Source organism: Salvelinus alpinus, chromosome 6, assembly GCF_045679555.1.
Source record: "Salvelinus alpinus chromosome 6, SLU_Salpinus.1, whole genome shotgun sequence".
NCBI lineage: Eukaryota > Metazoa > Chordata > Actinopteri > Salmoniformes > Salmonidae > Salvelinus > Salvelinus alpinus.
In genome coordinates this window covers 19,453,224-19,480,942 of record NC_092091.1, presented here as the reverse complement: position 1 = coordinate 19,480,942, position 27,719 = coordinate 19,453,224, and the positions used below count along the sequence as shown (strand labels likewise).

Genomic DNA, 27,719 nt, shown 5'->3' with positions numbered 1-27,719 from the left:
TTTGGTGGCCTTCCTAAGCCAGTATTCAGACACGGCAAGAACATCCAGGTTGGCAGAGTGTGCTAAAGCTGTGAATAAAACCAATTTAGGGGGAGGCTTCTAATGCTAACATGCATGAAACCAAGGCTTTTAAATCAAATCAAATCAAATTTTATTTGTCACATACACATGGTTAGCAGATGTTAATGCGAGTGTAGCGAAATGCTTGTGCTTCTAGTTCCGACAATGCAGTAATAACCAACAAGTAATCTAACCTAACAATTCCACAACTACTACCTTATACACACAAGTGTAAAGGGATAAAGAATATGTACATAAAGATATATGAATGAGTGATGGTACAGAACGGCATAGGCAAGATGCAGTAGATGGTATAGAGTACAGTATATACATATGAGATGAGTAATGTAGAAAAAGGGTCCAGGCCAATTGGCAAAATAGGTATTGTAGCCCAAGGAGTGGCTGATGGAGCTCTTCAGCTAGCCGGGAGATGGACCTAGCACAAGGCTAGTTCCAGGCTAACTGGTGCTTGCTTCGGGACAGAGACGTTAGCCAAGAGTAGCCACTCGGATAGCAGCTAGCTAGCTGCAATGATCCAGGTGAAAAGGTTCAGAGCTTGCGGTAGGAATCCGGAGATGTGGAGATTTGGTGGAGAAAAAGCAGTCCGGTATGCTCTGGGTTGAATCACACTGTGCAGACTGGCAGGAGTTGACCGGGCTAAGGTTAGCTGATGACTGCTAGCAGTGGCTAACTGACTACTAGCTAGTAGCTAGTTAGCTGCCTATCTTCTGTTGGGGATTCCGGTTCTAAAGTATAGAAAATAGCAGATCCATTTCACATTGGGTGAGGCGGGTTGCAGGAGAGTATGTTGAAATTGAGGTTAAAAATATATACTAAAGATATACAAAGAAAAAAAGATATATACACGGAACACGACAAAACAAAGATGTCTGAACTGCTACGCCATCTTGGATTCTGGTTAAGTAAGCTGGTTAAATAAGAATGCACTTTTAGACACCCCTATTTCCCCAACATAATGGCAACGTCTGTATTTTGCCAAATAACTCAATGTATATTTAGATTTTTTTTCAAGTCGGTAGGCGAAATTAAGAGGGGTAAATAGACCAATGGTCATTAATATAGAGTTGGTCCCACCTTTCCTGCTATAACAGCCTCCACTCTTCTGGGATGGCTTTCCACTAGATGTTGGGGACTTGCGGGGACTTGCTTCCATTCAGCCACAAGAACATTAGTGAGGTCGAGCACTGATGTTGGGCGGTTAGGCCTGGCTCGCAGTCGCCGTTCACATTCATCCCAAAGGTGTTTGATGGGGTTGAGGTCTTTGTCTTCTCAGACTGCTGGCTTTCAAAGTGCTGAGTGTCTCTCTAAAGCCTTTACAGGATGTACCACTTAGTTTCACAGGGTGTGAAGTCCACCACAGTGGGGACTTTCCATTTGTACCATTGCTTGACACCTGGTATAGATCACAGATTATGACTGTTGATATTTGCCGGGAGAACAGCCCTAAGATTATATTTGCCGTACTTAGTCTATCAGTTAACTTTCTTTGATCAAACAGGACAGTTTTAATCACTACTTTTTCTTGTGAAAAACAATGGCTTAAAAGTATTTGTAATTCCAGATATTACTGAAAGAATTGTGTTTAGAAATGCTTGTAAGATCATTTGCCATGCGTCTCAGTATATCCAGCAGAGGGAAGTCAGACCTATTTCTGAAAGTTATTCAGTCTTACAAACAAAAGATGGTGCAGCTTCCCCACTAAAGTAGACATGGGCCTAGTTTCCCACATTCAATGTTTTTCCCCCTACAATGCATTGTTACTACGTGCAACATTGACCTACTGTAGTGTTTTGTATAACTCCAGGGAATCCCACCAGATTATAGTACCTATTAATGTAGCATATACTTCCTCCCTCATTCAAGAGCTATGTGTCTCACATGGAGGTTGACGCCCTCCTGTGTTTCACCCAATTCTGTGCCAATGTAACCTCTACATGGCAACCATGACCAACTAGAGGTTTATGATGTTTGACCACACTCTAGATACATTAACTTTGACAGACTATGCTACTGTCATCTCAGTCTGTTTTTCCAGTACCTGTGCAGCAGTTTTTGCACCTGCTAAGTTTGCAGTGCGTTAGTGCCATGCTTAGCAGCACTACAAACCAGATAAACGAACCACAGTGACCAAGGCTTCTGGCACTGAAAATAAGCAGTGGTGTGCTTTCCGAGAATTGTGTCGCTTTCATGTAACCAGAGATACTTTGTTGTCTTAACCACATGATTCCATGTAGCCTATCTGTCTAAAAATGCATATAAAATAATAACCCTATGTTGTCTGTCAGTACTTGAGACTTTTACAGGAAATCAACACACATGCACATATACTCAGTTAATATTTTCTGTAACAAAGAGTGTGTGTGTTTATTAATCATTTAGTTGACTGATTTAAGACCAGTTACTTTCTTGATCCAGGGGAGATAGGTTGATATGTTGGTGTAGACATTGGGTGCTCTCGACTGGTTGCAATAGTCTGCATCATTGAAGGACACAACTCCCACTGCTATCCCTCCACACACCAGAGGACCTCCTGAATCTCCCTGAAATGAATGGTTGAAACACAGACGAGAAGAAACAGTTACTCTACATTTGAAAAACAGTCAAAGTACCAGTCAAAAGTTTGGACACACCTACTCATTCAAGGGGTTTTCTTTATTTTTACTATTTTCTACATTGTAGAATAACAGTGAAGACATCAAAACCATTGAATAACACATATGGAATTATGTAGTAACCTAAAAAAGTGTTAAACAAATCAAAATATTATATATTTGAGATTCTTCAAAGTAGCCATCCTTTGCCTTGATGACAGGTTTGCACAATCTTGGCATTCTCTCATCCAGCTTCATGAGGAATACTTTTGAAGGAGTTTCCAGATGTTCTGAGAACTTATTAGCTGCTTTTCATTCACTCTGCAGTACAACTCATCCCAAACCATCTCAATTGGGCTGAGGTCGAGTGATTGTGGAGGCCAGGTCATCTGATGCAGCACTCCATCACCCTCCTTCTTGGTCAAATAGACTTTACACAGCCTGGAGGTGTGTTTTGGGTCATTGTCCTGTTGAAAAACAAATGATAGTCCCACTAAGCGCAAACCAGATGGGATGGCGTATCGCTGCAGAATGCTGTGGTAGCCATGCTGGTTAAGTGTGCATTGGATTCTCCATCAAATCAAATCAAATTTTATTTGTCATATACACATGGTTAGCAGATGTTAATGCGAGTGTAGCGAAATGCTTGTGCTTCTAGTTCCGACAATGCAGTAATATCCAACGAGTAATCTAACCTAACAAATTCACAACAACTACCTTATACACACAAGTGTAAAGGAATGAATAAGAATATGTACATAAAAAAAAAATATATATGAATGAGTGATGGTATAGAACGGCATGGCAAGATTCATTAAGGTGGTATAGAGTACAGTATATACATATGAGATGAGTAATGTAGGGTATGTAAACATATAAAAGTGGCATTGTTTAAAGTGGCTAGTGATACATTTTAGAGGTCGACCGATCAATCGGAATGGCCGATTAATTAGGGCCGATTTCAAGTTTTCATAACAATCGGAAATCGGTATTTTTGGACACAGATTTGGTGTTTTTTTACACCTTTATTTAACTAGGCAAGTCAGTTAAGAACACATTCTTGTTTTCAATGACGGCCTAGGAACGGTGGGTTAACTGCCTTGTTCAGGGGCAGAATGACAGATTTTTACCTCGTCAGCTCGGGGATTCAATCTTGCAACTTTACAGTAAACTAGTCCAACCACCTGCTTTACATTGCACTCCACGAGGAGCCTGCCTGTTACACGAATGCAGTAAGAAGCCAAGGTAAGTTGCTAGCTAGCATTAAACTTACCTTATAAAAAACAATCAATCAATCAATCATAATCACTAGTTAACTACACATGGTTGATGATATTACTAGTTTATCTAGCGTGTCCTACGTTGCATATAATCGATGTGGTGCGAAAAAGGACTGTCGTTGCTCCGACATGTACCTAACCATAAACATCAATGCCTTTCTTAAAATCAATACACAAGTATATATTTTTAAACCTGCATATTTAGTTAATATTGCCTGCTAAAATGAATTTCTTTTAACTAGGGAAAATGTGTCACTTCTCTTGCAACAGAGTCAGGGTATATGCAGCAGTTTGGGCCGCCTGGCTCGTTGCGAACTGTGTGAAGACTATTTCTTCCTAACAAAGACAGCCAACTTCGCCAAACGGGGGATGATTTAACAAAAGCACATTTGCGAAAAAAGCATAATCGTTGCACGACTGTACCTAACCATAAACATCAATGCCTTTCTTAGAATCAATACACAGAAGTATATATTTTTAAACCTGCATATTTAACTAAAAGAAATCCAGGTTAGCAGGCAATATTAACCAGGTGAAATTGTGTCACTTCATGTTTATATAATATACCTGTATATTATTATGATTATTATTATTAATTTCAGAATTAACTATACTTTATAACCGTACCTGACAAAAGCCTTTATCATCAGCAGTACCACCGGCACATATCATAGAAGTGGGTATGGCTCTTCTCCAAGTTCTCTGGCAGTCACCCCTGTCTACAACAGCAACATTTACATCCAATAGATCTGCGTTTACAAAGCCGTTAGTTTCAGTGGCTCCCCATCCTGCCACATTACAGATAGCTCCAGCCTTGATGTGCAGGTCTTTCTTAGCGACAGGGATCGGCTTCACAGAACTCCGCCTTGGGGTGGGTGTCTTGAGCTGTGTTTAGAGTACAGGATTGCAGTTAGAGTCCCATGTGTTGTGTCAGGCAGGGTAGAATATCCCTGCAAAGGGTTTATTAAGTATTTGAATGCGACACAATTCCCTTCTGGGAAGGTAATCATACAAAATCATATACATCACACCTGACTTGAATAGGTGTTTATAACATACTCTAGTTACCCCTTACACACACTTCATTACTTCCCTCTCATTTACCTCCAACAGCATGATGTCATTCTTGTGTGTTTCGGGATTGTAATCATTGATGTAATAACTTTTCACACCAATCCTCTGAGCCGAATGTTCCCACTTTTTAATGTTATGAACACCAACCACAACCGTCAGCTGTACACCACTACAAGGACAAAGAAACAATTACTGAATGGCAATAGTTCACTGAAAATATAGATTGTGATTTTCCACTAACTTGGAGGATATCACTGGAGCTATTGTACTTCCTTTCCTCCATAAGCTTTGACTTGCTTATCACACCCCTATGAAGAGGAAACAACATGCTACTCACTGAGCTTCTAAGCACACAGAACATTCTACAGCGAGGGAGTCCAATCTGACTGATGGGGTGGTTTGAGTAAAAATATTTACAGAAAATACAATAATATTAATAAGATATTTTTTTTAATGGAGGGGGAAGGGAACTCATTTATACTTTAAAATTACTGAAACCAAATTTAAACTGTAGAAATGACAACCGTTTCTTGATGGTATCCACTGTCCAGGTTGCTAATAATCACCTAAATTAAAGCTAGACAGTCAGGCAGCATCGGAAACTATGTTTTGTAATCTTTTGCACATTTTGACGGCAAACAAATATAACACATTTTCAGTGCGGCCCTCCAGACCTAGTTGTAGACCGAATGTGGCCCCCGGGGCAAAATTTGTCTGACACCCCTGTTCTACAGCATAAAGCAAATCTGCAATTTTTTACAAAGACCACAGAACCACTTATGACTTCTTGGTGTGAGTAGTTTTCTCCCTCAAATAGTTCAATAGGATAAGAGTAAAACACAATTACCTTGTGTAGCAGTGAGCGGCCGTCATGACAAAGTTATCTGACACAAGAAACCCCCCACAGATATGTTCCCTCTTTTCCGTTTCCTTGTTCCTCTCCTGCACAGAGACCATGTAGGGTTTAGAGTTGGTTTTGGTCTTTTCTCCATTCACAATGCCAGAGTCCTGGTGGGCTGGTAGAGACATAGAGATATCCCCAATGAAACCCAAATTAACAACAGTGGGCTTTAAATGACTAGAATTCAAAGACTAGAATTTGTGATCATCACGTGAATTTTTATGTTATTGCTATACAACGAAATCAGTGTCACTTTGCAGTTTTCTGCTGTCCATGGTTAGAGGGTCAAATGTCATCCTCTTTTAACCGCCAGAGTGAGTGGAAGTGTGAGTGTACATGGGATAGGTTGAAGTGATAGGTAAAGTTTGGTCTTACCTTGTGAGCCCTTGAGGGGGCAGGAGAGTGACCAGCAGGAGCAGAACAGATGTGGCAGCCATATTGTCTTCTTCTCAGACTGTCCTCAAAAGTCCTGAGCATCTTTATAAACCCCTCCCAGCCCATCTACCCACACAGGATTTGAGCTATGAATGTGTGAACCTTGCATATCATTCATTCACCCACCACATTCACACCACATATAGGTGACCACATTGTGGTTATTCACATTTTACTAGAATAGCAGGACACTGACAAGCAGACATGGTGGTCTTACACTGGTAAATCCACACTCTGTTTCTCCCAATCTGTGAGAAATAGGCTTAAAGGGGCAATCTGCAGTTGCTACATCAATTGTTGGACTCATAAATGAATGAAATGCACCAATTGATACTTCAATAATATAACTTATAATTGACTCATGGGCTCAGGTCAACTGTCAAACACCATCAGAACCCAAAATATAAGATTGTTTCCTCCCAATGTTTTTAAACAAAGTAAATGCAAACCAACACTGTATAGCCTCAAAACTTGGTTAAAACTATAATTTTTATATCATGGATGCCCAGTACTTGAATCCATAGCTCTGTCTATACATTTGAGTGGTTACATTTCTCCGGCCCCATCCCTCAGCTTTTTAACAAAACGGGGGGAGCTCTTTGTCATTGTTTCAACTGCTGATTGCTGCTTTAAGAGATTAATCCTTTCATTCCAATCCTAGTGATATGCACAGATCTCAAGTTAGGATTCAGCTCTTATAGATTTAAACCTTTAAGAGTAAATCAAGTACTGCGGTATATCCAGTGGAGGGGGCAAGAGAGTCAGAACTATACAAACTGCCACAGAAATCATCCGATCATCCTTTCAAAGTTCTTGATATTTTTTGAATTGACTGACCTTCGTGTCTCAAAGAAATTATGGATTGTCGTTTCTCTTTGCTTATTTGAGCTGTTCTTGCCAAAATATGGACTTGGTCTTTTACCAAATAGGACTATCTTCTGTGTACCACCCCTACCTTGTCACAACACAACTGACTGGCTCAAACGCATTAAGAAGGAAAGAAATTCCACAATTAACTTTTAAAAAGGCACACCTGTTAATTAAAATGCATTCCAGGTGACTACCTCATGAAGCTAGTTGAGAGAATGGCAAGAGTTTGCAAAGCTGTCATCAAGGTAAAGGGTGGCTACTTTGAAGAATCTCAAATATAAAATATATTTTGATTTGTTTAACACTTTCTTGGTTACTACATGATTCCATGTGTTATTTCATAGTTGTGATGTCTTCACTATTATTCTACAATGTAGAAAATAGTAAAAATAAAGAAAAACCCTTGAATGAGTAAGTGTGTCCTAAGTTTTGACTGGTACTGTATAAAGTGAGTAAAACAGAACGTAAACATTATTAAAGTGACCAATGACTCTATGTACATAGGGCAGCAGTCTCTAAGGTGCAGGGTAGAGTACCGGGTGGTAGCCGACTAGAACAGTGACTAAGGTTCAGGGCAGGGTATTGGGTGGAGGCCACTAGTGGTGACTGTTTAACAGTCTGATGGCCTGGAGATAGAAGCTGTTTATCAGTCTCTCGGTTCCAGCTTTGATGCACCTGTACTGTCTCCACCTTCTAGATCAGGGGTGGGCAACTCCTGTCCTCGGGGGCCTGATTGGGGTCACACTTTTTCTCCATCCCTAGCAAACACAGCTGATTAATCAAATTGCATTCTAAGCTGAAAATCATTATTATGTGATTATTGGGGTCAGGTGTGTTAGATGGGGCTGGGGCAAAACTGTAACACCAATCAGGCCCCCGAGGACTGGAATTGTCCACCTCTGTTCTAGATGGTAGCAGGGTGAACAGGCCGTGGCTCGGGTGGCTGAGGTCCTTGATGATCTTCTTGGCCTTCTTGTGACACCAGGTGCTGTAGATGTCCTGGAGGGCAAGCAGTGTGCTCCTGGAGAGTCCCGTGGTTGCGGAGGGTGCAATTGACCGTACCAGGTGGTGATACAGCCTGACAGGATGCTCTCAATGGTGCATCTGTAGAAGTTAGTGAGGTTCTTAGGGGCCAAGCCCTCTCCCTGTCAATGTGGGTGGGCCGTGCTGTCTCTGCTGTTTCTTGTAGTCCACGATCAGCTCCTTTGTTTTTTTTTACGTTGATGGAGAGGTTATTTTACTGTCACCACTCCGCCAGGGCTCTCACCTCCTCACTGTAGGCTGTCTCATAATTGTTGGTAATCAGACCTACCACTGTTGTGTCGTCAGCAAACTTGATGATTGAGTTGGAGACGTGCATGGCCATGCAGTCATGGGTGAACAGGGAGTACAGGAGGGGGCTGAGCACGCACCCCTGTAGGTCCCCCCTGTTGAGGATCAGCGTGGCGGAGGTGTTGCTGCCTACATTCCCCACTTGGGGTCAGCCCGTCAGGAAGTCCAGGACCCAGTTGCACAGGGAGGGGTTCAGTCCCAGGGCTCTGAGCTTAGTGATGAGCTTGGTGGGCACTATGGAGTTGAAGGCTGAGCTGTAGTCAACGAACAGCATTCTTACGTAGGTATTTATCTTATCCAGGTGGGATAGGTCAGTGTGCAGTGCAATGTCGATTGCGTCGTCCATGGATCTGTTGGGGCAGTATACAAATTGTAGTGGGTCTAGGGTGTCGAGTAAGGTGGAGGTGATATGTTCCTTAAAACCTGTTTGGGATAGGGGCAGCATTTTCACTTTTGGATGAATTGGTGCCCAAATTGAACGGCCTCCTACTCTGTCCCAAATGATAATATATGCATATTATTATTACTATTGGATAGAAAACACTCTGAAGTTTCTAAGACTGTTTGAATTATGTCTGTGAGTATAACAGAACTCATATGGCAGGCAAACTTCCAAACAGGAAGTGAGAATTCTGAAAAGGGTCGATGTGAAAGTCATGGCCTATTCAATTCCCTGTAATTTATGGATCTGTTTGCACTTCATATGCCTTCCACTAGATGTCAACAGTCAGTAGAATGTGGAATGAAGCCTCTAGTGTGATGTGGGACCGGATGGGAGGGGAATGAGTCAGTGGTCTGAAAGAATGCTAGTTTCTAGTCACCTGCGCTAGTCATGGAATGGCCATGTGTGCCATTACTTATACAGACATGAAGAAATGCTCCGGTTGGAACGTTATTGGATATATATGATAACAACATCCTGAAGATTGATTCTCTACTAAGTTTGACCAGTTTATTCGACTTGTAATATAACTTTTTGAAGTTTTCGTCCGAGTTCGCCTGGACCGGCGCCATCGTTTGGACATGTGAACTACACATGCTAGCAAAAGTTGCTAATTCGACATAAGTAATGGACATTATCGAACAAAACAACGATTTATTGTGGAACTAGGATTCCTGGCACTGCATTCTGATGAAAGTTCATCAAAGGTAAGGGAATATTTATGATGTAATTTCGTACTTCTGTTGACTCCAACATGGCGGAGAAATGTTGGAAATCTGAGTGCCGTCTCAGATTATTGCATGGTATGCTTTTTCCTAAAGTTTAAAAAAAATCTGACACAGCGGTTGCATTAAGAACCAGTGTATCTTTAATTAAATGTAAAACATGTACAGTGGGGAGAACAAGTATTTGATACACTGCCGATTTTGCAGGTTTTCCTACTTACAAAGCATGTAGAGGTCTGTCATTTTTATCATAGGTACACTTCAACTGTGAGAGACGGAATCTAAAACAAAAATCCAGAAAATCACATTGTATGATTTTTAAGTAATTAATTTGCATTTTATTGCATGACATAAGTATTTGATCACCTACCAACCAGTAAGAATTCCGGCTCTCACAGACCTGTTAGTTTTTCTTTAAGAAGCCCTCCTGTTCTCCACTCATTACCTGTATAAAAGACACCTGTCCACACACTCAATCAAACAGACTCCAACCTCTCCACAATGGCCAAGACCAGAGAGCTGTGTAAGGACATCAGGGATAAATTGTAGACCTGTACAAGGCTGGGATGGGCTACAGGACAATAGCCAAGCAGCTTGGTGAGAAGGCAACAACTGTTGGCACAATTATTAGAAAATGGAAGAAGTTCAAGATGACGGTCAATCACCCTCGGTCTGGGGCTCCATGCAAGATCTCACCTCGTGGGGCATCAATGATCATGAGGAATGTGAGGGATCAGCCCAGAACTACACGGCAGGACCTGGTCAATGACCTGAAGAGAGCTGGGACCACAGTCTCAAAGAAAACCATTAGTAACACACTACGCCGTCATGGATTAAAATCCTGCAGCGCACGCAAGGTCCCCCTGCTCAAGCCAGCGCATGTCCAGGCCCGTCTGAAGTTTGCCAATGACCATCTGGATGATCCAGAGGAGGAATGGGAGAAGGTCATGTGGTCTGATGAGACAAAAATAGAGCTTTTTGCTCTAAACTCCACTCGCCGTGTTTGGAGGAATAGAAGGATGAGTACAACCCCAAGAACACCATCCCAACCGTGAAGCATGGAGGTGGAAACATCATTCTTTGGGGATGCTTTTCTGCAAAGGGGACAGGACGACTGCACCGTATTGAGGGGAGGATGGATGGGGCCATGTATCGCGAGATCTTGACCAACAACCTCCTTCCCTCAGTAAGAGCATTGAAGATGGGTCGTGGCTGGGTCTTCCAGCATGACAACGACCTGAAACACACAGCCAGGGCAACTAAGGAGTGGCTCCGTAAGAAGCATCTCAAGGTCCTGGAGTGGCCTAGCCAGTCTCCAGACCTGAACCCAATAGAAAATCTTTGGAGGGAGCCGAAAGTCCGTATTGCCCAGCGACAGCCCCGAAACCTGAAGGATCTGGAGAAGGTCTGTATGGAGGAGTGGGCCAAAATCCCTGCTGCAGTGTGTGCAAACCTGGTCAAGAACTACAGGAAACGTATGATCTCTGTAATTGCAAACTAAGGTTTCTGTACCAAATATTCATTTCTGCTTTTCTGATGTATCAAATACTTATGTCATGCAATAAAATGCAAATTAATTACTTAAAAATCATACAATGTGATTTTCTGGATTTTTGTTTTAGATTCCGTCTCTCACAGTTGAAGTGTACCTATGATAAAAATTACAGACCTCTACATGCTTTGTAAGTAGGAAAACCTGCAAAATTGTCAGTGTATCAAATACTTGTTCTCCCCACTGTATCTTTCATCAAAGTTTATGATGAGTATTTCTGTTATTTGACGTGGCTCTCTGTAATTACTCCGGATATTTTGGAGGCATTTCTGAACATGGCGCCAATGTAAACCGAGATTTGTGGATATAAATATGCACATTTCGAACAAAACATAAATCTATTGTGTAACATGATGTCCTATGAGTGACATCTGATGAAGATTATCAAAGGTTAGTGATTAATTTTATCTCTATTTCTGCTTTTTGTGAAAGCTATCTTTCGCTGGAAAATGGCTGTGTGTTTTTGGGATTTGGTGGTGATCTAACATAAATACATGTTGTGTTTTCGCTCTAAAACATTTTAAAAATCGGACACGATGGGTAGATTAACAAGATGTTTATCTTTCATTTGCCTTATTAGACTTGTTAATGTGTGAAAGTTACATATAAAAATGTTAAAAAAATGAATTTTGCGCGCTGCCTTTTCAGCGGAATGTTGTGGGTGTTCCGCTAGCGGAACCCCTGGGCGAGAAAGGTTAACTAGCCTTTCAAAGCACTTTATGATGACAGAAGTGCATGCTACGGGGCGATAGCCAATTAGTTACCTGGCGAGGCAATCAATAAGGTAAGAGTTAAGGTGAGTCCCATGAAGCGCTGATGCGCGTAACAATGGTGACAGGTGTGCGTAATGATGGGTCACCTGGTGCCCTTGAGCGCCAGAGAGGGGGAGCGGGAGCAGGCGTGACAGTACCCCCCCCCCCCCCCCCCTCTAGGGGCACCACCCGGCGTCACCCCTGGGCGAGTGCCAGAGAGTGGGAATGGGAGCAGGCCATGACAGAAACAAAGCAACAAACACAAAACTTTATTAAAACTTAAAATGGCACTCCAGTCTCCTTTTCACCTTATTCAAGAACTAATTTAACACCTCATTTAACATCTGAAAGGCACATCTCAATAGGTAGTCCAGGTAAGTCATGACATAGCAGTGGGCGGGTGGGCCTTTCCTCTTTTGTACTCTATTGCTCCTCAAGCAAGGAGGAGGCAGATGACATCACGGATTCCCATTAGACCAACTCATTGAATGCCCTACTCCTTTAAGTTTGCAGTTGTGACTAAAAAACACTATTCTGCCCAAAACATATTTTTTTACCCTTTAGTGTGTGTACTTTATTGTATTTATACTGGGGATATCGCTTTGCAACAGTAAAAATTCATAAATCGCTGGAGGTCTTCTTTAATATGTTAACTTCTTATCCTTCTGTGATGTTGCAAGAGTTCCCGTGTTCAGATCCCAGACGAGCCCCACAAAATGGATCCTCAGTACAGCATAGGAGGTTACACTTCTCTTGAATTGTAAATAATTTTTCTTCTCATGTTTTTTACCCTTCTTATGAGACCCTGTCAGTCATACCTACAGCATATTGTACCAAGAGGTTTCATACCTACAGCACATTGTACCAAGAGGTTTCATACCTACAGCACATTGTACCAAGAGGTTTCATACCTACAGCACATTGTACCAAGAGGTTTCATACCTACAGCAGTTACACAGAACCAGACATTATTTAAACTATGTGTGGACCACAATTGAAACAGGACTCCTTTAATTTCAGAGACCTTTAGAAGAGAATGCCCACCTAAGTTCTGATGGAGTGGGATGGAGAGCTAGTGAAGTGGAGGCAGAGATGGAGGACGCACACACAGAGGTGGGACTTGAAGGGGAAATTGGTACATTAGTGGGTCCCAGAGGGAACTATATTATAAGCTCATAGCTAGTCTAGACCCGAGGCAGTCTGGTCAAAACGCTACACCCTCTTAGTGTAGGCTACATGTTGTTGTCCCTCTTTGATTAAGTCTGTCTCCATATTTATCCAGGGTACTGAAAAAAATTATACAATTTCACAGGCTGTTTCATAAAGAAAATGTGCCCCCTCAAACTGAACTGTAACAGACCGTTGTATTCCTCTCCCTTTGCCAACAGTGTCAACTTTGTCAAGTTATCTGTGTTCTGTACTTGAGAAGCAGATGATGACAAGGCTTGACAGAGGAAACGGACACTTTCTGGTAACAGATTTTTTATGCGTCTGATACAGCCCGCCAGGGTAATAAAATAAAAACTTTTTCACCACAGCGAAACCAACTCCTAAGAAGAACAAATTAGCCATGATGAATTTCAAACATTATACTTGGAAAAATTTATCTTTAGGGAAGAACATCCACCTGCTAGTCCTTGAACATGAAAGGACAGCGTGTGCTACCGTAGCGTTAGCTCTGAGAAAATATCCCAGCACAGATGGTGACAAAAGACAGAGACAGTCTAGCCCCTCTCGCTTGGAGAATTACGCCAAACACACACTGGATCTCGAGGGGCAGGGTGGATAAGGTTTGGCCCGCCTCAGACTTCTCATGAACCTGTCCCGACTTAGGCCTTTTCCAGTCACCAAAAGCCAAAGACAACCTTATGATGTTGACTGGGACTTGCTTCAGTTGGCCAAACTATCTGGACGGAGCCTCAGCCCCTCCACCCTTTCCCCATCCTCCTAGCCTTCTCTTCCAATCCTGCGGTGTCTGACATGCCCGCAGGCATCTGGGGAATGCCATATGGGGTGAGTGTGGACGGAGGCCTCTGTGGCACCACATACCTGTGAAGTGGCATGGTAGGGCTTTGGGGGTAATGTGGCTGGTGCTAGTGGCCCTAAGAGGCCCTGTCTCATGTGGCTGCAGATGCACAGACTAATCCACTCACTCAGTGATGAGAAGGCCCGGCCTGGCCTTTCTGATGGATCTGATGCCTGCTGCCAAGACTCCAGCAGACAGTTCGGCCAGGCAGCCACAGAAAGAACAAAAAGGTAGAGGAATTTCTGAAAGTTATGAAACATAACTCTTTCTAACTGACATTAACTTATTCTGAGTTCTACGAGGAAGAAAATAAACAGTCTGCTTTGTCTGAGACATTGGACATACAGTATTTTCATACTCTTCTAACACACACACACACACACACACACACACACACACACACACACACACACACACACACACACACACACACACACACACACACACACACACACACACACACACACACACACACACACACACACACACACACACACACTCATCGTCTGCCCCTCGGTCTATTCACCGTAATAACTTGGGCTGTTTTTGTAACAAAACATGACCCTAATCCCAAATGCAGGGAGCTGTGAATGGCTCTGAACAAAATGGCAGACAAATGAGAAGGATTAGAGTAGGCCTGTGAAAGACTGAAGGGTTTGCTATTGATCTTCGGTGGTCCTGGGCTCTCTCTGGGCCTTTCTGTTTAAAAACCCCACTGGGTAAGAGCATGCAGGGCTACTCCAGAGCCCCCTCTGCGACTGAGAGACACACAACAGCCGCAATTAGTCTCAGGAGCTGTAATAGCAATTCAATAAGCGCTTTAAAATTCTGCCCCTTCCCCCCTCCTTTTTAGTCTACATACATCAGATCGGTATTGTGAGTGGCAAGGGTTTTCTTCTCCACCCACCACAGTTCTTTTCACTCCTCTGAGAGAAATTGACCACACAGGGTTTCAAAGGTCCCTGAAGCATTAGGACGTTGTAGCTAAAGCAGCATGACTTGTGCCCCCATCATATTATTGCTTGTTTTGTCTGGAAGAAATCATTTTCATGAATCTTTTACAGATGACAAGGTATGTATAGATACAAAAATAATCAATAATCTACATACAGTATGTGTCTGTAAAATAGGGTAATAGGCAGAAAAATGTATACTAAAATTCACTGTTGTGAGGTCAGTACAGAGCTCTGCTGTAAAGAATCATGACAAATCATTAGAACACTGAGCAGCTATGCATTGCTATGGTGTCGATTTCAAATATAGTTCTTCACCACTAAATGATATTGCTTATATTTTCTATGCCCTTTGCCAAACCTTGGAAACACCCTATTTGCATCAACACATTGCGTAGTGACACATAGCAACTGATGAAACCCTATATTTAGTAACAAGCACCTGTGCATAGGGCATTAACAGGCCATAGTAGAGTGGGAGTGGGTGATGTCCTTTGGAGGATATCCATTCCCATTCACTTGTATTATGTTTGGAGCATTCCACCTTGATTTTTTTCAAGGCGTTTTTGATCAAAGTCGATTGCTTTGATGACCGCTGCCTAGGGATCCCTCTTGTTTTTCTGGCGAGCGCACTGACAGGACAGCAGAGGAACAATGATAATTACAGGCTCCCATTTAGTGTCCCTGTGCTCTGACCTGGGTCTGGCATAAACAGGCAGCCTCACCTTAAAGCCAAGAAATACATTCTTGGACTGTTAGATGAGTGGAGAGGTGAAGACACTTTGAAGACACATTATGACGGGCTGAAACGTTTGCCTTTCTCCCACCATTAGAGGCCATTCATCTCCATCTTTGCAGTCTTCAGGGTAAAAAGATTCTATAGCCTCCCATTCTACCAGGCCTTCAATGTGATTAAAGACCCGTGATAGCCAATTGAAGAGCTCATCAGGGGAGGTCCACTACATCAAATCCACTCCCGCTGTGAATGGTCATGTGGGGATGATGATGATGATTATGTAACTCTGATGGAGATGTTGACAACGCAAAACAATCAAGGCAAGTACAGTACATTACATAAGAGGCAAAAGGTCACTCTTTTAGAATGGAGCGAACTGAACTGTGGAGCGTGTTAGCATAAGTGACTCCTTGAACAGTGGGTCATTTATGTGCATTTTATTGACGTTCAAGCTGAACACGAGCCAAGACACTCACTAATGTTGTTTTGATGACAGTATTCAATTGACAGACGACCTAATAACTGACTAATAGTTGAAACAGGTGTTCTTGTAGATCCTCTTTGCTGACCATTCAGATGATGGGAGGAGGTGCCATATTGCAGTAACATACAGTATAGACTAGAATATGGACTGGATTACAATTAGGATTTCAGACTAGACACAAAATGGAGACAATAACATCAACTTCAAATGTTATACGGTACAAAAAGGTTTAAATATATTAAAAGTTCTATTTGCAACAGGTTTTTGAAAATGTTAGCAAGACAAGACAAGATAATGCAATAACCAGCTACCACACATACAAAATTAATGGGTTAAGTCCTATCACTGTCAAAAAGTGTACATACAACCCAGTGAAGGTTGCTGAGGGGAGGACGGCTCATAATAATGTCTGGAGCGGAGAAAATGGAATCAAACACATGGAAATCACCTATTCCACTCCAGTCATTACCACGTGCCCATCCTCCCCAATTAAGGTGCCACCAACCTCCTGTGATACAACCTCAAATGCACTACGTGTTTCAAAGGGAGTACCGTATGCATTTAACTACTGAATTCTGGAACTAACATATCAGAGACAACGTCGTGACTCCCACTTTGAAAGATTGACCCCTGAGCTAGTGGTCTAGGATGAAAGAATGAGGCTAAAGCACACTTCTGCAGAGCTCACATGTTCATTTCAGAAACCCAGAAGACCCGATAGCCTTCTAGTCTATGTTTATTCTATTCTACTGAGCCATTTACTTTATGTTCCTATTCTTATTTTTTACTATTTCTTATTGTTGTTGCATTGTCGAGAAGGAACCTGCAAGTAAGCATTTCATTGGACGATGTCTACCATGCGTATCCCGTGCATACGACTAATAAAACTTGAAACTACCAGATGTCTTACAGCAGATATCCATGGGTATCAATGTACATCAGTCCAAACGTTTCCGTAAACATGGAATTCTGTCCCCTCTGTATGAAGTCCACTCAAATGCAGAGTCCTTTGCAGTGTTGATTGTAAAGGCCTTTCAGTATCTTTAGAGAATCATCTCTCTTTGCTCAGATGGATATTTTTAAGTCCTGTTTACTGTTTGTCAGCTCTTTTACATCAGCAGTCCATTGGTTGAACAGCATATTGTAAGGTCACTCAAGGGAAAGCATTGTCTCCTGTAGAGTCGCAGAAAATAAGGGATGGGGGCAATATATAGACAATACTCGTACCCTTTAGAGGGAGGATATGTTTCAATTACACACTTTCTCAGCGGACGGTGGTGTCAAAATTACTCCTTGACACAGAAGAGTGTCATCAATATTATCCTCGCGGCTTGATAATCAATCATAATAATAATAGACATACTGCATTTACACAATATTAGCAGCTTTACTTCTGGACCTTACGCTCGGGGGGGATGATGAATAACTTCAACTTACTGTATTATGCCTCCCACTTCGATCTCGACAAACAAAATAGTTTATAAAACCCCAACAAATGTACATATATGGGAGAAGGGATGGATATAATAATAATAATCAAATAATCATATTATTCCTAATTATCTTGGTAACCACAACACTAGTAGGAGGGACTGGCTGCAGAGCAGAGCATGAGTCCAGTTGTTCATCTATGAGGGCAGCATGGGGAGGAAGTGGGTGGAGGGGTGTCTCCTCCGGGCTTTGTGACCTCGCCGGGGCTTCCCCCTGCCATTCAGAGATACGAACATCTGCCTGCCGCCGTGTTTCCAGCGCAGGGAGGCGTACGTGTTGTAGCCGTTCTCCTCGATGCGCTCCTTGAACTTACAGTTAGGGTTGTACTTCACCTGAGAGAGAGAGAGAGAGAGAGAGAGAGAGAGAGAGAGAGAGAGAGAGAGAGAGAGAGAGAGAGAGAGAGAGAGAGAGAGAGAGAGAGAGAGAGAGAGAGAGAGAGAGAGAGAGAGAGAGAGAGAGAGAGAGAGAGAGAGAGAGAGAGAGAGAGAGAGAGAGAGAGAGAGAGAGAGAGAGAGAGAGAGAGAGAGAGAGAGAGAGAGAGAGAGAGAGAGAGAGAGAGAGAGAGAGAGAGAGAGAGAGAGAGAGAGAGAGAGAGAGAGAGAGAGAGAGAGAGAGAGAGAGAGAGAGAGAGAGAGAGAGAGAGAGAGAGAGAGAACATGTGTTCATTATGACCAGGAGTAACTAACAGCAGTAGCATGGACACACCTCTGAGATAGGGACAAAGGTCCATGTCTGTTATTGCATTCATGTTTTCCATTTATTTCTGTGTTGTTATGGAGTTATTTGTTGTGTGTTGTTTCTATGTTGTTCCATAACAAAACAATAACCATCCACATTGAATGGCAAAGCATTTTATAATTAGGTGTCCTTTATGGTTGGATCATGGCCAAGAAGATATAACAATATAAAAACATGTATTTTTGATACTGAAACTAACCTACATGAAAAAGTGTTCATCTGCAATGTAAAATGTTTTGACAGTCATCTATCAGATTGTTATCTCTTCCTTCATCCATCTCTGAGGCTATGAACAGAAACAGGGATTTGTGTCAATATACAGGCCAGCCAACAAAGCCCTCTCCTCATTGCCATGGGTGGTTGGAACTTCTTATCTGTACGTAGGTATGACCTGAAGATATGACCATCACAACAGATTCTGGAGCAATCCCATCTTCATGCCACTATCAGACTGAGATCACAGGGCCCTTATGGAGATAGCATCAGCCTAGCTTGATTCTCCTGCTTAATGGTCATTAAGGGAGGTTTCAGTGGGAGGCTCTAGGAAGCTGAGTGAGTTCATCTATGTCCTGTTTATGCTGGTGGCAGGGTGAAATAATGGTCTGCAACTCATCACAGCTTCACATTGCTGACTGATTGCCAGCTCCAGATTTCTCTCTCTCTGAGCTGTAAAACACTTAGATACCACGCCATAGGCAGCCTCATTACATGACAGAGAGAAAGAAATAGAGAAAGAAAGAGAGAGAGAAAGAGAGGGAGAGAAAGAACGAGAGAGCTGTGTATGAGCACAACAAGTGGCAGATGGCACGCAAGACCTTCACATCTGCCTCTTCTGACATATTAGTTCAGCCTCCTTTTCTTGGCTATCTGCAGTGTTTGACTTTTCTTGGCTATCTGCAGTGTTCTGACTTTTCTTGGCTCTCTGCAGTGTTCAGACTTTTCTTGGCTATCTGCAGTGTTTGACTTTTCTTGGCTATCTGCAGTGTTCTGACTTTTCTTGGCTATCTGCAGTGTTTGACTTTTCTTGGCTATCTGCAGTGTTTTGACTTTTCTTGGCTATCTGCAGTGTTTTGACTTTTCTTGGCTATCTGCAGTGTTTGACTTTTCTTGGCTATCTGCAGTGTTTGACTTTTCTTGGCTATCTGCAGTGTTTTGACTTTTCTTGGCTATCTGCAGTGTTTTGACTTTTCTTGGCTATCTGCAGTGTTTTGACTTTTCTTGGCTATCTGCAGTATTCTGACTTTTCTTGGCTATCTGCAGTATTCTGACTTCTTGGCTATCTGCATTATTTGGACTTTTCTTGGCTATCTGCAGTATTTTGACAGTGGAACAAGCCTCTCTTCAAGACTTGCATGCAAGCATCACCTGCAGCTATTATCAAGCTGGACCCAGGTATATAGTCATGATTGATATTGCCACTATTAGAACTTGATACTTGAAACTTTGTCCTGCTGTTGATTTTCCTAGTGTAGACCTCAAAGACTCATTTGAATGGAATGACCTGTGCTGGGAGGAAACATCAGTGTCCCCTAGCTGGAACCTGGCTGCCCATGGTGTCTCATGAAACAATGTTGCAAGGTGTACCTACCGATCCAAAGAGTGTGCCTTTTTTGGACATTGCTAAGTACAGCCCGGTGCTGACCGATTTGATGGCGACGACTCCCACACTGACTGATCGGATTTCCATTAGACCTGAAAAAGAAGGAACAGAAGTCTCTGTTAGAACAGGGGAGTTTTCCATTATAAGCTACTCTATCAATATCGATTATGAAACCAGAAGGGCATATGCTCTGGGGAGAGGGTTTTCCCACGACAAAAGAGAAAAAAAATGGATATGCACAATGGCCCATTTAAATGATTCCCTTTGTGAAGAGACATCTACAACCCAGGTCCTTATTAACAATCGTCTCACTGAGAACTACTAGACTGCAGAGACATAAATACATTTGAAAATAGGCTGTGTCATCCTTCAAAAATACAATGATATGATTCAAATCAGCCATTTCAAAAACATATCATAAACAATATTCAAGAGGAAAAATCTATTTACTTGTAAGACAACACTGTTTTCAAGTTTAAAAAAAATAATTATAATTCTGTGTCTGGAAGTACGATATGATTTATGCAATGAAATGAGAACACCCAGTCTTTTAATGCATTCTGAGCCAGACAACATTTTCCAGAGCTCACTGTATCTACACCCTCTCAGAAGACTGACTATAGCATTCAGCACAAAGAGCATTATGGGCTGGGTCCTGTCTGCACAGGGAGGGAGTGCCATCATCCCAGACCAGACACTGACACTCCACCCAGATGATGCCCGGTGAAGTTTACCAGGGAGACACAAAGCAGCGTCTGATGGCCACTCACACCAACCTCTTACCCACTTTCTCCATAAAAGACCTGTCAGTGCTGCAGTCTAATTGTTTCTTCTGGGCACTGATTGCAAACAAATCCCATGTGGCTTGGCCATGATCTGGTTTTAGTCTACACAAAAAGCCCTTAGCCATTGTCATGGTGATAGACGGAAATGTTTTGGAGATGACCTGTGGGTCTTACCACGGGGGCCTGAAAAGGACCTAATTGCTGGATACGCTGCTCCCTTGGAGAACTCCTCCTGTCTCACCTTCAAAGGCACCCTGATGTGGCCTGCTATCAGATCTAAGCACACATCCCTCCCAACAGACATCGCAAGCCATGGAAACCTGTTTTTGGAGGAGAAAACATCTTGAGAAACATGCTGTTTTTTCTCCTCTAATGGGCACCTCTGAATGTTGCTGAAAAGGGAAACGAGGCTAACAAATAGGCTGTTGCATTTGGACAGGGCCTGTAAACACAGTAACACATCAAGGTGCTGAAGGAGATGTGGACCTCACACCAGTAGGAAATGAAGTAGGAGCAGTAAACTCACGAAGCGCCCAGACCAGCGGTGCAGCGCTGCTCATGCAGAACCACATGTGCTGAAGGGGGCAACTAGTGTGTTTCCGAGCAGGGACACTGGTTAAACCCATCCAGCGATGAAAAATAAACGCGCTCACCAGGGTCCGAGCAGGTGTTACTCTCCTGCCACTGCCATCTTTCCCCTATTTATTTATGTAAATCCAGACTTTGTTTGGAAAGAAATTAGGAAAAAGCTGTAATTGGGAGCAAGGGTTGGCTTAATATGTTTGGGGATAAACACAAGAGTATTATAAACTGGGTGGTTTGAGCCCTGAATGCTGATTGGCTAAAAGCTGTGGTATATCAGACCGTATAACACGGTTATGACAAAAATGTATTTTTGCTGCTCTAATTACGTTGGTAATCAGTTTATAATACTATAACGCACCTCGGGTGTTTGTGGTATATTGCCAATATACCACGGTTAAGGGTTGTATCCAGGCACTCCGCATAATAACAGCTCTTAGCTGTGGTATATTAGCCATATACCACACCCCCTCGGGCCTTATTGCTAAATTATATCTCAATCATTATTTCAATATGTTGGTAACCTATTGTATGAAAATGATAATGCCGTAGAGGCCGGTGTTTGGAGGATATATTGGAATGGTTTGAAACACCCGTGCCAATATATCCTCCAAACACCGGCCTCTCAGGCATTATCACTTAAATAACAGAGAAGGGTAATGGTCTTAGAGACACTTAAGATCAGGGGAAGTTTTTATTCACGTGAAATCCTTATCAACAAGTGACATTGTGAAACCAACCACTAGATAAGACAGCCAAAGACATTGACCGTTTCTCTTTCCTTCCATCCTGAACCATGGAGTGATACACAGACTCACAGCTGCTACCACCACTATCCATGCTTACTAGGTGAGGTCCTCCACATCAGACACACAGCGAGACAGAGAGACAGAGAGACAGAGAGGGTAAATACATAGAGGACCTGTTGAGTGTCTTTCTTCTCTGACATGTGTGTGTACATGGAGCCCCTTTCTCCACACAGCTGCAGTGGGACAGCCAGCCCAGGGCCAGTCAGCCAGTCAGCCCAGGGCCAGTCAGCCAGCCAGGCCAGGCAGGTACCAATCCATCCAGCTGCACCCCCATCCCTCTGATCCTTTAAAGGTACGTTAGCACTTTGATGGCAATGTCCCCTTTACGAGCTATGTTTACAAACACTGGGCGTTATGGTGGCAGGGAGCGTGCAAGCAACTCATAAGCAATTAGGCCCAGGCAGGCTGGTGATTGGAGCTCACTGTGGGTTTATGGGGACTTGTCTAGTCCAATGAAAACCGCTGGTGCCTGAAAGTGCTGCTGCCTCTAATTGCCATTATTTGCTGCTCTGAGCTCCAGGCACGGTAGGTACCATGATCCCCACTCTGATACGTAGATTGCACTATGTACTAAAAGCAAGGAGTGGATGGCGTGGTTACAATGACTTTTCTTCCCTGAGGTATCGAATGCAGGAATGTGGATCTCTCAAGTGTGAGAATAGTTTTGTACGGACGTTCGTTTGGATATCAGTCTTCAAATAGACCTCATTAGACCTCATTATGTTAAGGCTAATGACCATGAGTACTCACGTTAGACCCACATGTCATGTGTGACAACATGTTGTGTCATATTTATGCAATGAGTGTTTCTGCTTTTTCAATACAATATTAACCAATTTTTGCATGTTAACCAATTATTGCATGTGCACATGCAATAAAGGAACTAATGATGAAAGAAAGGGTAGCTATTTGTAATCATGCTGTTTATTATAACCCACTCTCTGCTGTGCATGTTTCATCTGCTCTGTTGACGAGACAGGTAGCTTCTTTCTTACCCTTGGCAGGATCTGTTGACATGTTTTGGCCAGAGCTGTTCATAAGCTGAAGCTGCTATTACAAACAAATCCCTATACAGGACTAGTCAAGTGTGGACTGACTGTTTTCTATCTTCTATGGGATTTTCAAAGCCCAGTCGTCTTTTACTCTTTCTCTTTTCATTCATTCCCCCTTTTTTGGAAGTGAGCCCCTCGTCAGATCATTCAGCCTTTTCTGACCTTGAAATAAAAATGCAGAAAGGAAAGCGAGAGACTCTCACGGGGTTCCTTTTGTCAAACTCATGCTATGGGAGGAGGAGGCAGTGGGTACTGGGTGTAGGGGCTGGTAATAAAAAGGGGGAGGGGGGTCATAAAACTATGTGGACTCCAACTTGCCCCTCCGTCCCCCAATAACTCTTTGTTACTTACCTGAGAGGTGGAGACAAGATCTTATTAATGACTGAGCTTTTTGTTGGACTTGGGGGGGACGGGGGGGGGGACGGACAGGGGACGGGGGACGGGACGGGGGGGACAGAACGGGGGGGACCGTCCCAATACACAATTATAAAGCAGGGGATAAGGGAGGAGGAGAATCGAGTGAAAGATTTCTTGGATTGCCCCCTTCAGCAGCCCTCCATGGCCCGGTGCTCGACCAGGAGAGAGCCTGGGAATCGGGGCGCTCCCGCTGGGCGCTTGCTCTTGATTGACATACCTTTTCAATTATTTCACAGTTTGCCTTTAAAATGGAGAGGTCCCTGTTGTTTTTTTTCTCTGCCCTCCTTTTCAAAACACAAGCTTTTCATGCTGGGTCTTCACTGCTGGGCCTAATGGCTGTGACCAGCACCTTTGATCTGAGCTGACCCCCTCAGAGGGCTGGGGACTGGGTCCAAGCAAATGCCTGTGTGTGTGTGTGTGTGTGTGTGTGTGTGTGTGTGTGTGTGTGTGTGTGTGTGTGTGTGTGTGTGTGTGTGTGTGTGTGTGTGTGTGTGTGTGTGTGTGTGTGTGTGTGTGTGTGTGTGTGTGTGTGTGTGTGTGTGTGTGTGTGTGTGTGTGTGTGTGTGTGTGTGTGTGTGTGTGTGTGTGTGTGTGTGTGTGTGCGTGCGTGCGTGCGTGTGCGTGTGTGTGGTTAAGGAAGGAGGGGACAAAGCCAGCATCACTCAATACTACTTTAAACACCTTGAAAAATGATCATGGGAACAAGAACTTAATAGGTGATTGGATCGAAATCGTTTCAAATGAACCCTGGCAATTAACTATTTATGTAGCATCACTCTGTTATTAAGCATAGCGTTTTTACTCTTATCTCAGTGTAGGTCACACGTTTTGAATGAATTCGCAGAATATGGGAATCTGTAGATCTATACCACAGATATACTATTTTTACATTATGAACAATTATAACATCAAAAGAAGGATAAGGAAAATAATTAATGTTAGCTTCAGCTATACGTGTCTTGTTAAAGCTATGTGAACCATATCAGTCTTATCAGTCTTATGTGAGCCATATCAGTCTTATCATACAGCCAAACTCTGCCGGGTAGAAAGGAGAAAAGGACAATCGACCCCTCTTGGCCTTTTTTCGTCGCTTTTTATGAGTATATAGTGCTTTTTAGACATCTTGAGACCCCCTTCTTTTGTGTGGAGCTCAAAAGGCAATGGGGTGAACAGAGGAAGAGAAAGGGGAGCTTAACTTCACACCACTGGCTTCTACCTTGTCGCTTGTCAGTGTTTGAAAGGCTGGGGAGGGGAAAGACTTCTCAGTCTGTCCTGCTCAGCCTCTCATAAAGGACTACTTTCACCTGCATGTTTAATGGATAGTCTCATCTAGAACTCAGTTTACACACAACTTTCTCCTTGTCCTGTAGATAAGATACTGTAGGGCATCAGAGGAGCAGTATTAGCTTCATGACAAACACTTGATAAGGACGTCTCTCAACAAAATGTATAGGCTTTTATCACTTTTTTTTTTCATGAGCGAAGAAAATACCCCCCTCCCCTCCCACAACCCTGACAAAAACAGCTGACCTGGTCATCAGTCAGTGGGCCATTAAAAATACAAACATCATCATCTAATTGGTTTCAGTCCCTGTCCAAGCTGACAACCTGATATGATAATGCTGAACCACATTGCCATGTGGTTATGGGCAGCCTGAGGTTGTGGTGACAGATCAAGTCCAAGGACAGAAGCATGTCACTGGCAGGTTCATCGCTCTCTCTCAACACAGCTCTGAGGGCACAGAGGTAACAGAGGTAACAGAGGTAACAGAGGTAACAGAGGTAACAGAGGTAACAGAGGTAACAGAGGTAACAGAGGTAACAGAGGTTAGCCAAACGGTGGGCTTCCAAGTTCTGTGGACAGGGATCTGTAATTTAAGATCCGCAAAATATATTTGAAAAAGAGTGGATCATAAACATGTGTTTTATATCAGACGTTGTAGAATTTATCGCCTGGTTGAAATACCACCGAATAGATCCCACCCCCCATAATGTCAAGGCTTTTGTTTCATTTCATTAATTCCATTCCGACTGAAAGAGTAGCTTGGCTTTGGAAATATGATTTCTATACGTTACCTATATAATAGAATTGCATTGGTAACAGAGAAGTGCTTAATATAATGGGCATTTTATAAATGGCATGTATAGTATGGAGAATACCTATTGGATGGCCACAGTCTTGACAGTTTTACCACTACATTGGGCGGCCCATTCGTTTTACTGATAGCTGAATAATAGATGGTGAATTCCTTGTCAGGGACCCGGTACATTTCGATTATAATAGCAGAATTTACTGGAAGCCTGATAATTCTATCATGGCATGTGATACTGCCTCATTGATGACTGTTTTTTTTAATGAGTGGCTGTATGAAACCAAATCTTCCATTAACTTCCAGTCTGACAGTGTTGGGACGGAAAAGGATCGCTTACAGGATACACAGACGTCTGCTGGGAGGCGAGGAGGGAGACTTGCTAACCTTCACATAGGAGCTTGTAATTCAGTCAGGGTACATGAACTCACATCCACTAAGGGAAAAGACAACAGAAATATATTATCGAACAGCTTTCAATATTACACTGTCTGTATATTACTACACAACACTTGGTACATTTGGTGAAGCCAAGTTGCACACAGTATAACGGTACACTTTGACTGTGACATCCAACTGAACCATTAACCACTTCATCTTTCAAACAGCTTTTAACTCTGGGAAACAGAGAGGGTGGATTTAGGTAGGTTGTATGTGGTCCGTGTGCGTGATTGGCCCTGTTACATGATGACATGAAAGCATAGATGGGCAGGTCTATGTTAATGCAGGCAGGGAGCAGGCAGCAGGGCTTGTTTGGGTCATGGTGCTGCATGGTGCCTGTGCCACATGTCTTTCCCATTAACCCGTGTCTGAGGAGGAGGTCAGGGACAGACAGGAAGCAACATTGATCAGGCTCAATCTCAGCATCTACCTGCTGAAACCAGATGACAAAGCCCAGACAGGGAAGAGGTACAGGGAAGGGCAGGCAGAGAGAGCCCCATAGAGCGACTGGTTGGGTGATTAAGAATTACAGCTGGAAGAGAGATTACCCCTGCTGAAATATCGCACCCTTTGAAACAAATTTAGAGACATGAGAGAGAGGCCTTGATTAGCCAATTGGGGGAGAATTCCCTAAGCACTATTTCCAATCCTGGAGGGCTCAAATGGTTTGTTCATCAGAAGGAAGAGAGAAGGGAGAATTGGATATCTAGCCGTGTAGATGTACATGCAAATCAATGCACCATAACTAAATCCAATTCTAGGAGAAACTAAAAAACATGTTTAACCCTTAGGTGAAACAAACATGCTTTTGACTATCTTCACATCACATTCACTTTTCATTGAATGGTTTATTCATGTCATTTATCTTCAGGGATGTTGGTTTGAATGCTAGAATATGTTCTACATACAGTTTCATTTAAAGACACACTCTAGTCAAACTTGCTTCAAATGGAAAGCGAGCCAGATTGTCTGATGAGGGATTTGTGACCTTTGGTTTTTACATGTTTTCTTTTTAGAACGGCACGCTTCATAACTAATGTGGCTGTCAAAAGGTTATGCTAGTTTATGCTGATATACTGAACATGTGGTGTGATGCCCTCACCAGTTTACAGGACTGACTGGGTCTGGAAAGCAGAATAAAATGTTCAATCTCTGCCACCCCAGAACTGTTGAGCTGCCGCTGTGGAGCTCGAGGTTCAGCATCAGGGCAGCAGCCTGTGTCTCCGGACATGCATCATGCCTAATTAAGTATCACAAGGCAAAGATGATTTATTCATCCCACCCAAATGGCTATGAGACATGTCTCCTCGGGGCAGAGTGCAGCTAAGTGGCTCCCTCACACAGACACACACAGAGGCACACACGAAGACACACACACACACACACACACATACACAAACACACACACACAATGCACAGTGTGCAATACACACAAATACACACACTATGATATAGTACATATACTGTAATGCAGTATACA

The 27,719-nt window shown here is 42.9% G+C and overlaps 2 protein-coding genes across 2 annotated transcripts in view; both read right to left on the bottom strand.

The window, feature by feature from the left end:
• Positions 1–2,408: 2,408 nt before the first annotated feature.
• Positions 2,409–6,364, bottom strand: LOC139577819 (granzyme B(G,H)-like). The gene is made up of 5 exons (XM_071404990.1): positions 6,307–6,364; positions 5,874–6,045; positions 5,057–5,195; positions 4,580–4,837; positions 2,409–2,621 (listed from the first exon to the last, which is right to left on the bottom strand). Exons 1-5 carry the CDS (start codon positions 6,362–6,364, stop codon positions 2,457–2,459), a joined length of 792 nt encoding a protein of 263 aa, XP_071261091.1. The 3' UTR covers positions 2,409–2,456.
• A 9,807-nt stretch (positions 6,365–16,171) lies between these two features.
• The window catches only part of LOC139578300 (fibroblast growth factor 22-like), a 35,455-nt gene continuing 23,907 nt past the window's right edge, over positions 16,172–27,719 (bottom strand). The window contains exons 2-3 of the mRNA XM_071405707.1: positions 20,052–20,155; positions 16,172–18,057 (exon numbers count right to left, since the gene is read on the bottom strand). Of these exons, the coding sequence (XP_071261808.1) occupies positions 17,863–18,057; positions 20,052–20,155 (299 nt within the window). The 3' untranslated portion in view covers positions 16,172–17,862. The remainder of the gene's footprint in view (positions 18,058–20,051; positions 20,156–27,719) is intronic.

What these genes read in the sequence shown, in the direction of transcription:
- LOC139577819 (XM_071404990.1), bottom strand. Translation starts at nt 6,364, where the DNA reads ATGGCTGCCACATCTGTTCTGCTCCTGCTGGTCACTCTCCTGCCCCCT. An exon ending in CCTGCCCCCTCAAGGGCTCA is followed by an intron (nt 6,046 to 6,306) that starts CAAGGTAAGACC and finishes CTATGTCTCTAC; the next exon opens with CAGCCCACCAGGACTCTGGC. An exon ending in GCCGCTCACTGCTACACAAG is followed by an intron (nt 5,196 to 5,873) that starts GTAATTGTGTTT and finishes TTGTCCTTGTAG; the next exon opens with TGGTGTACAGCTGACGGTTG.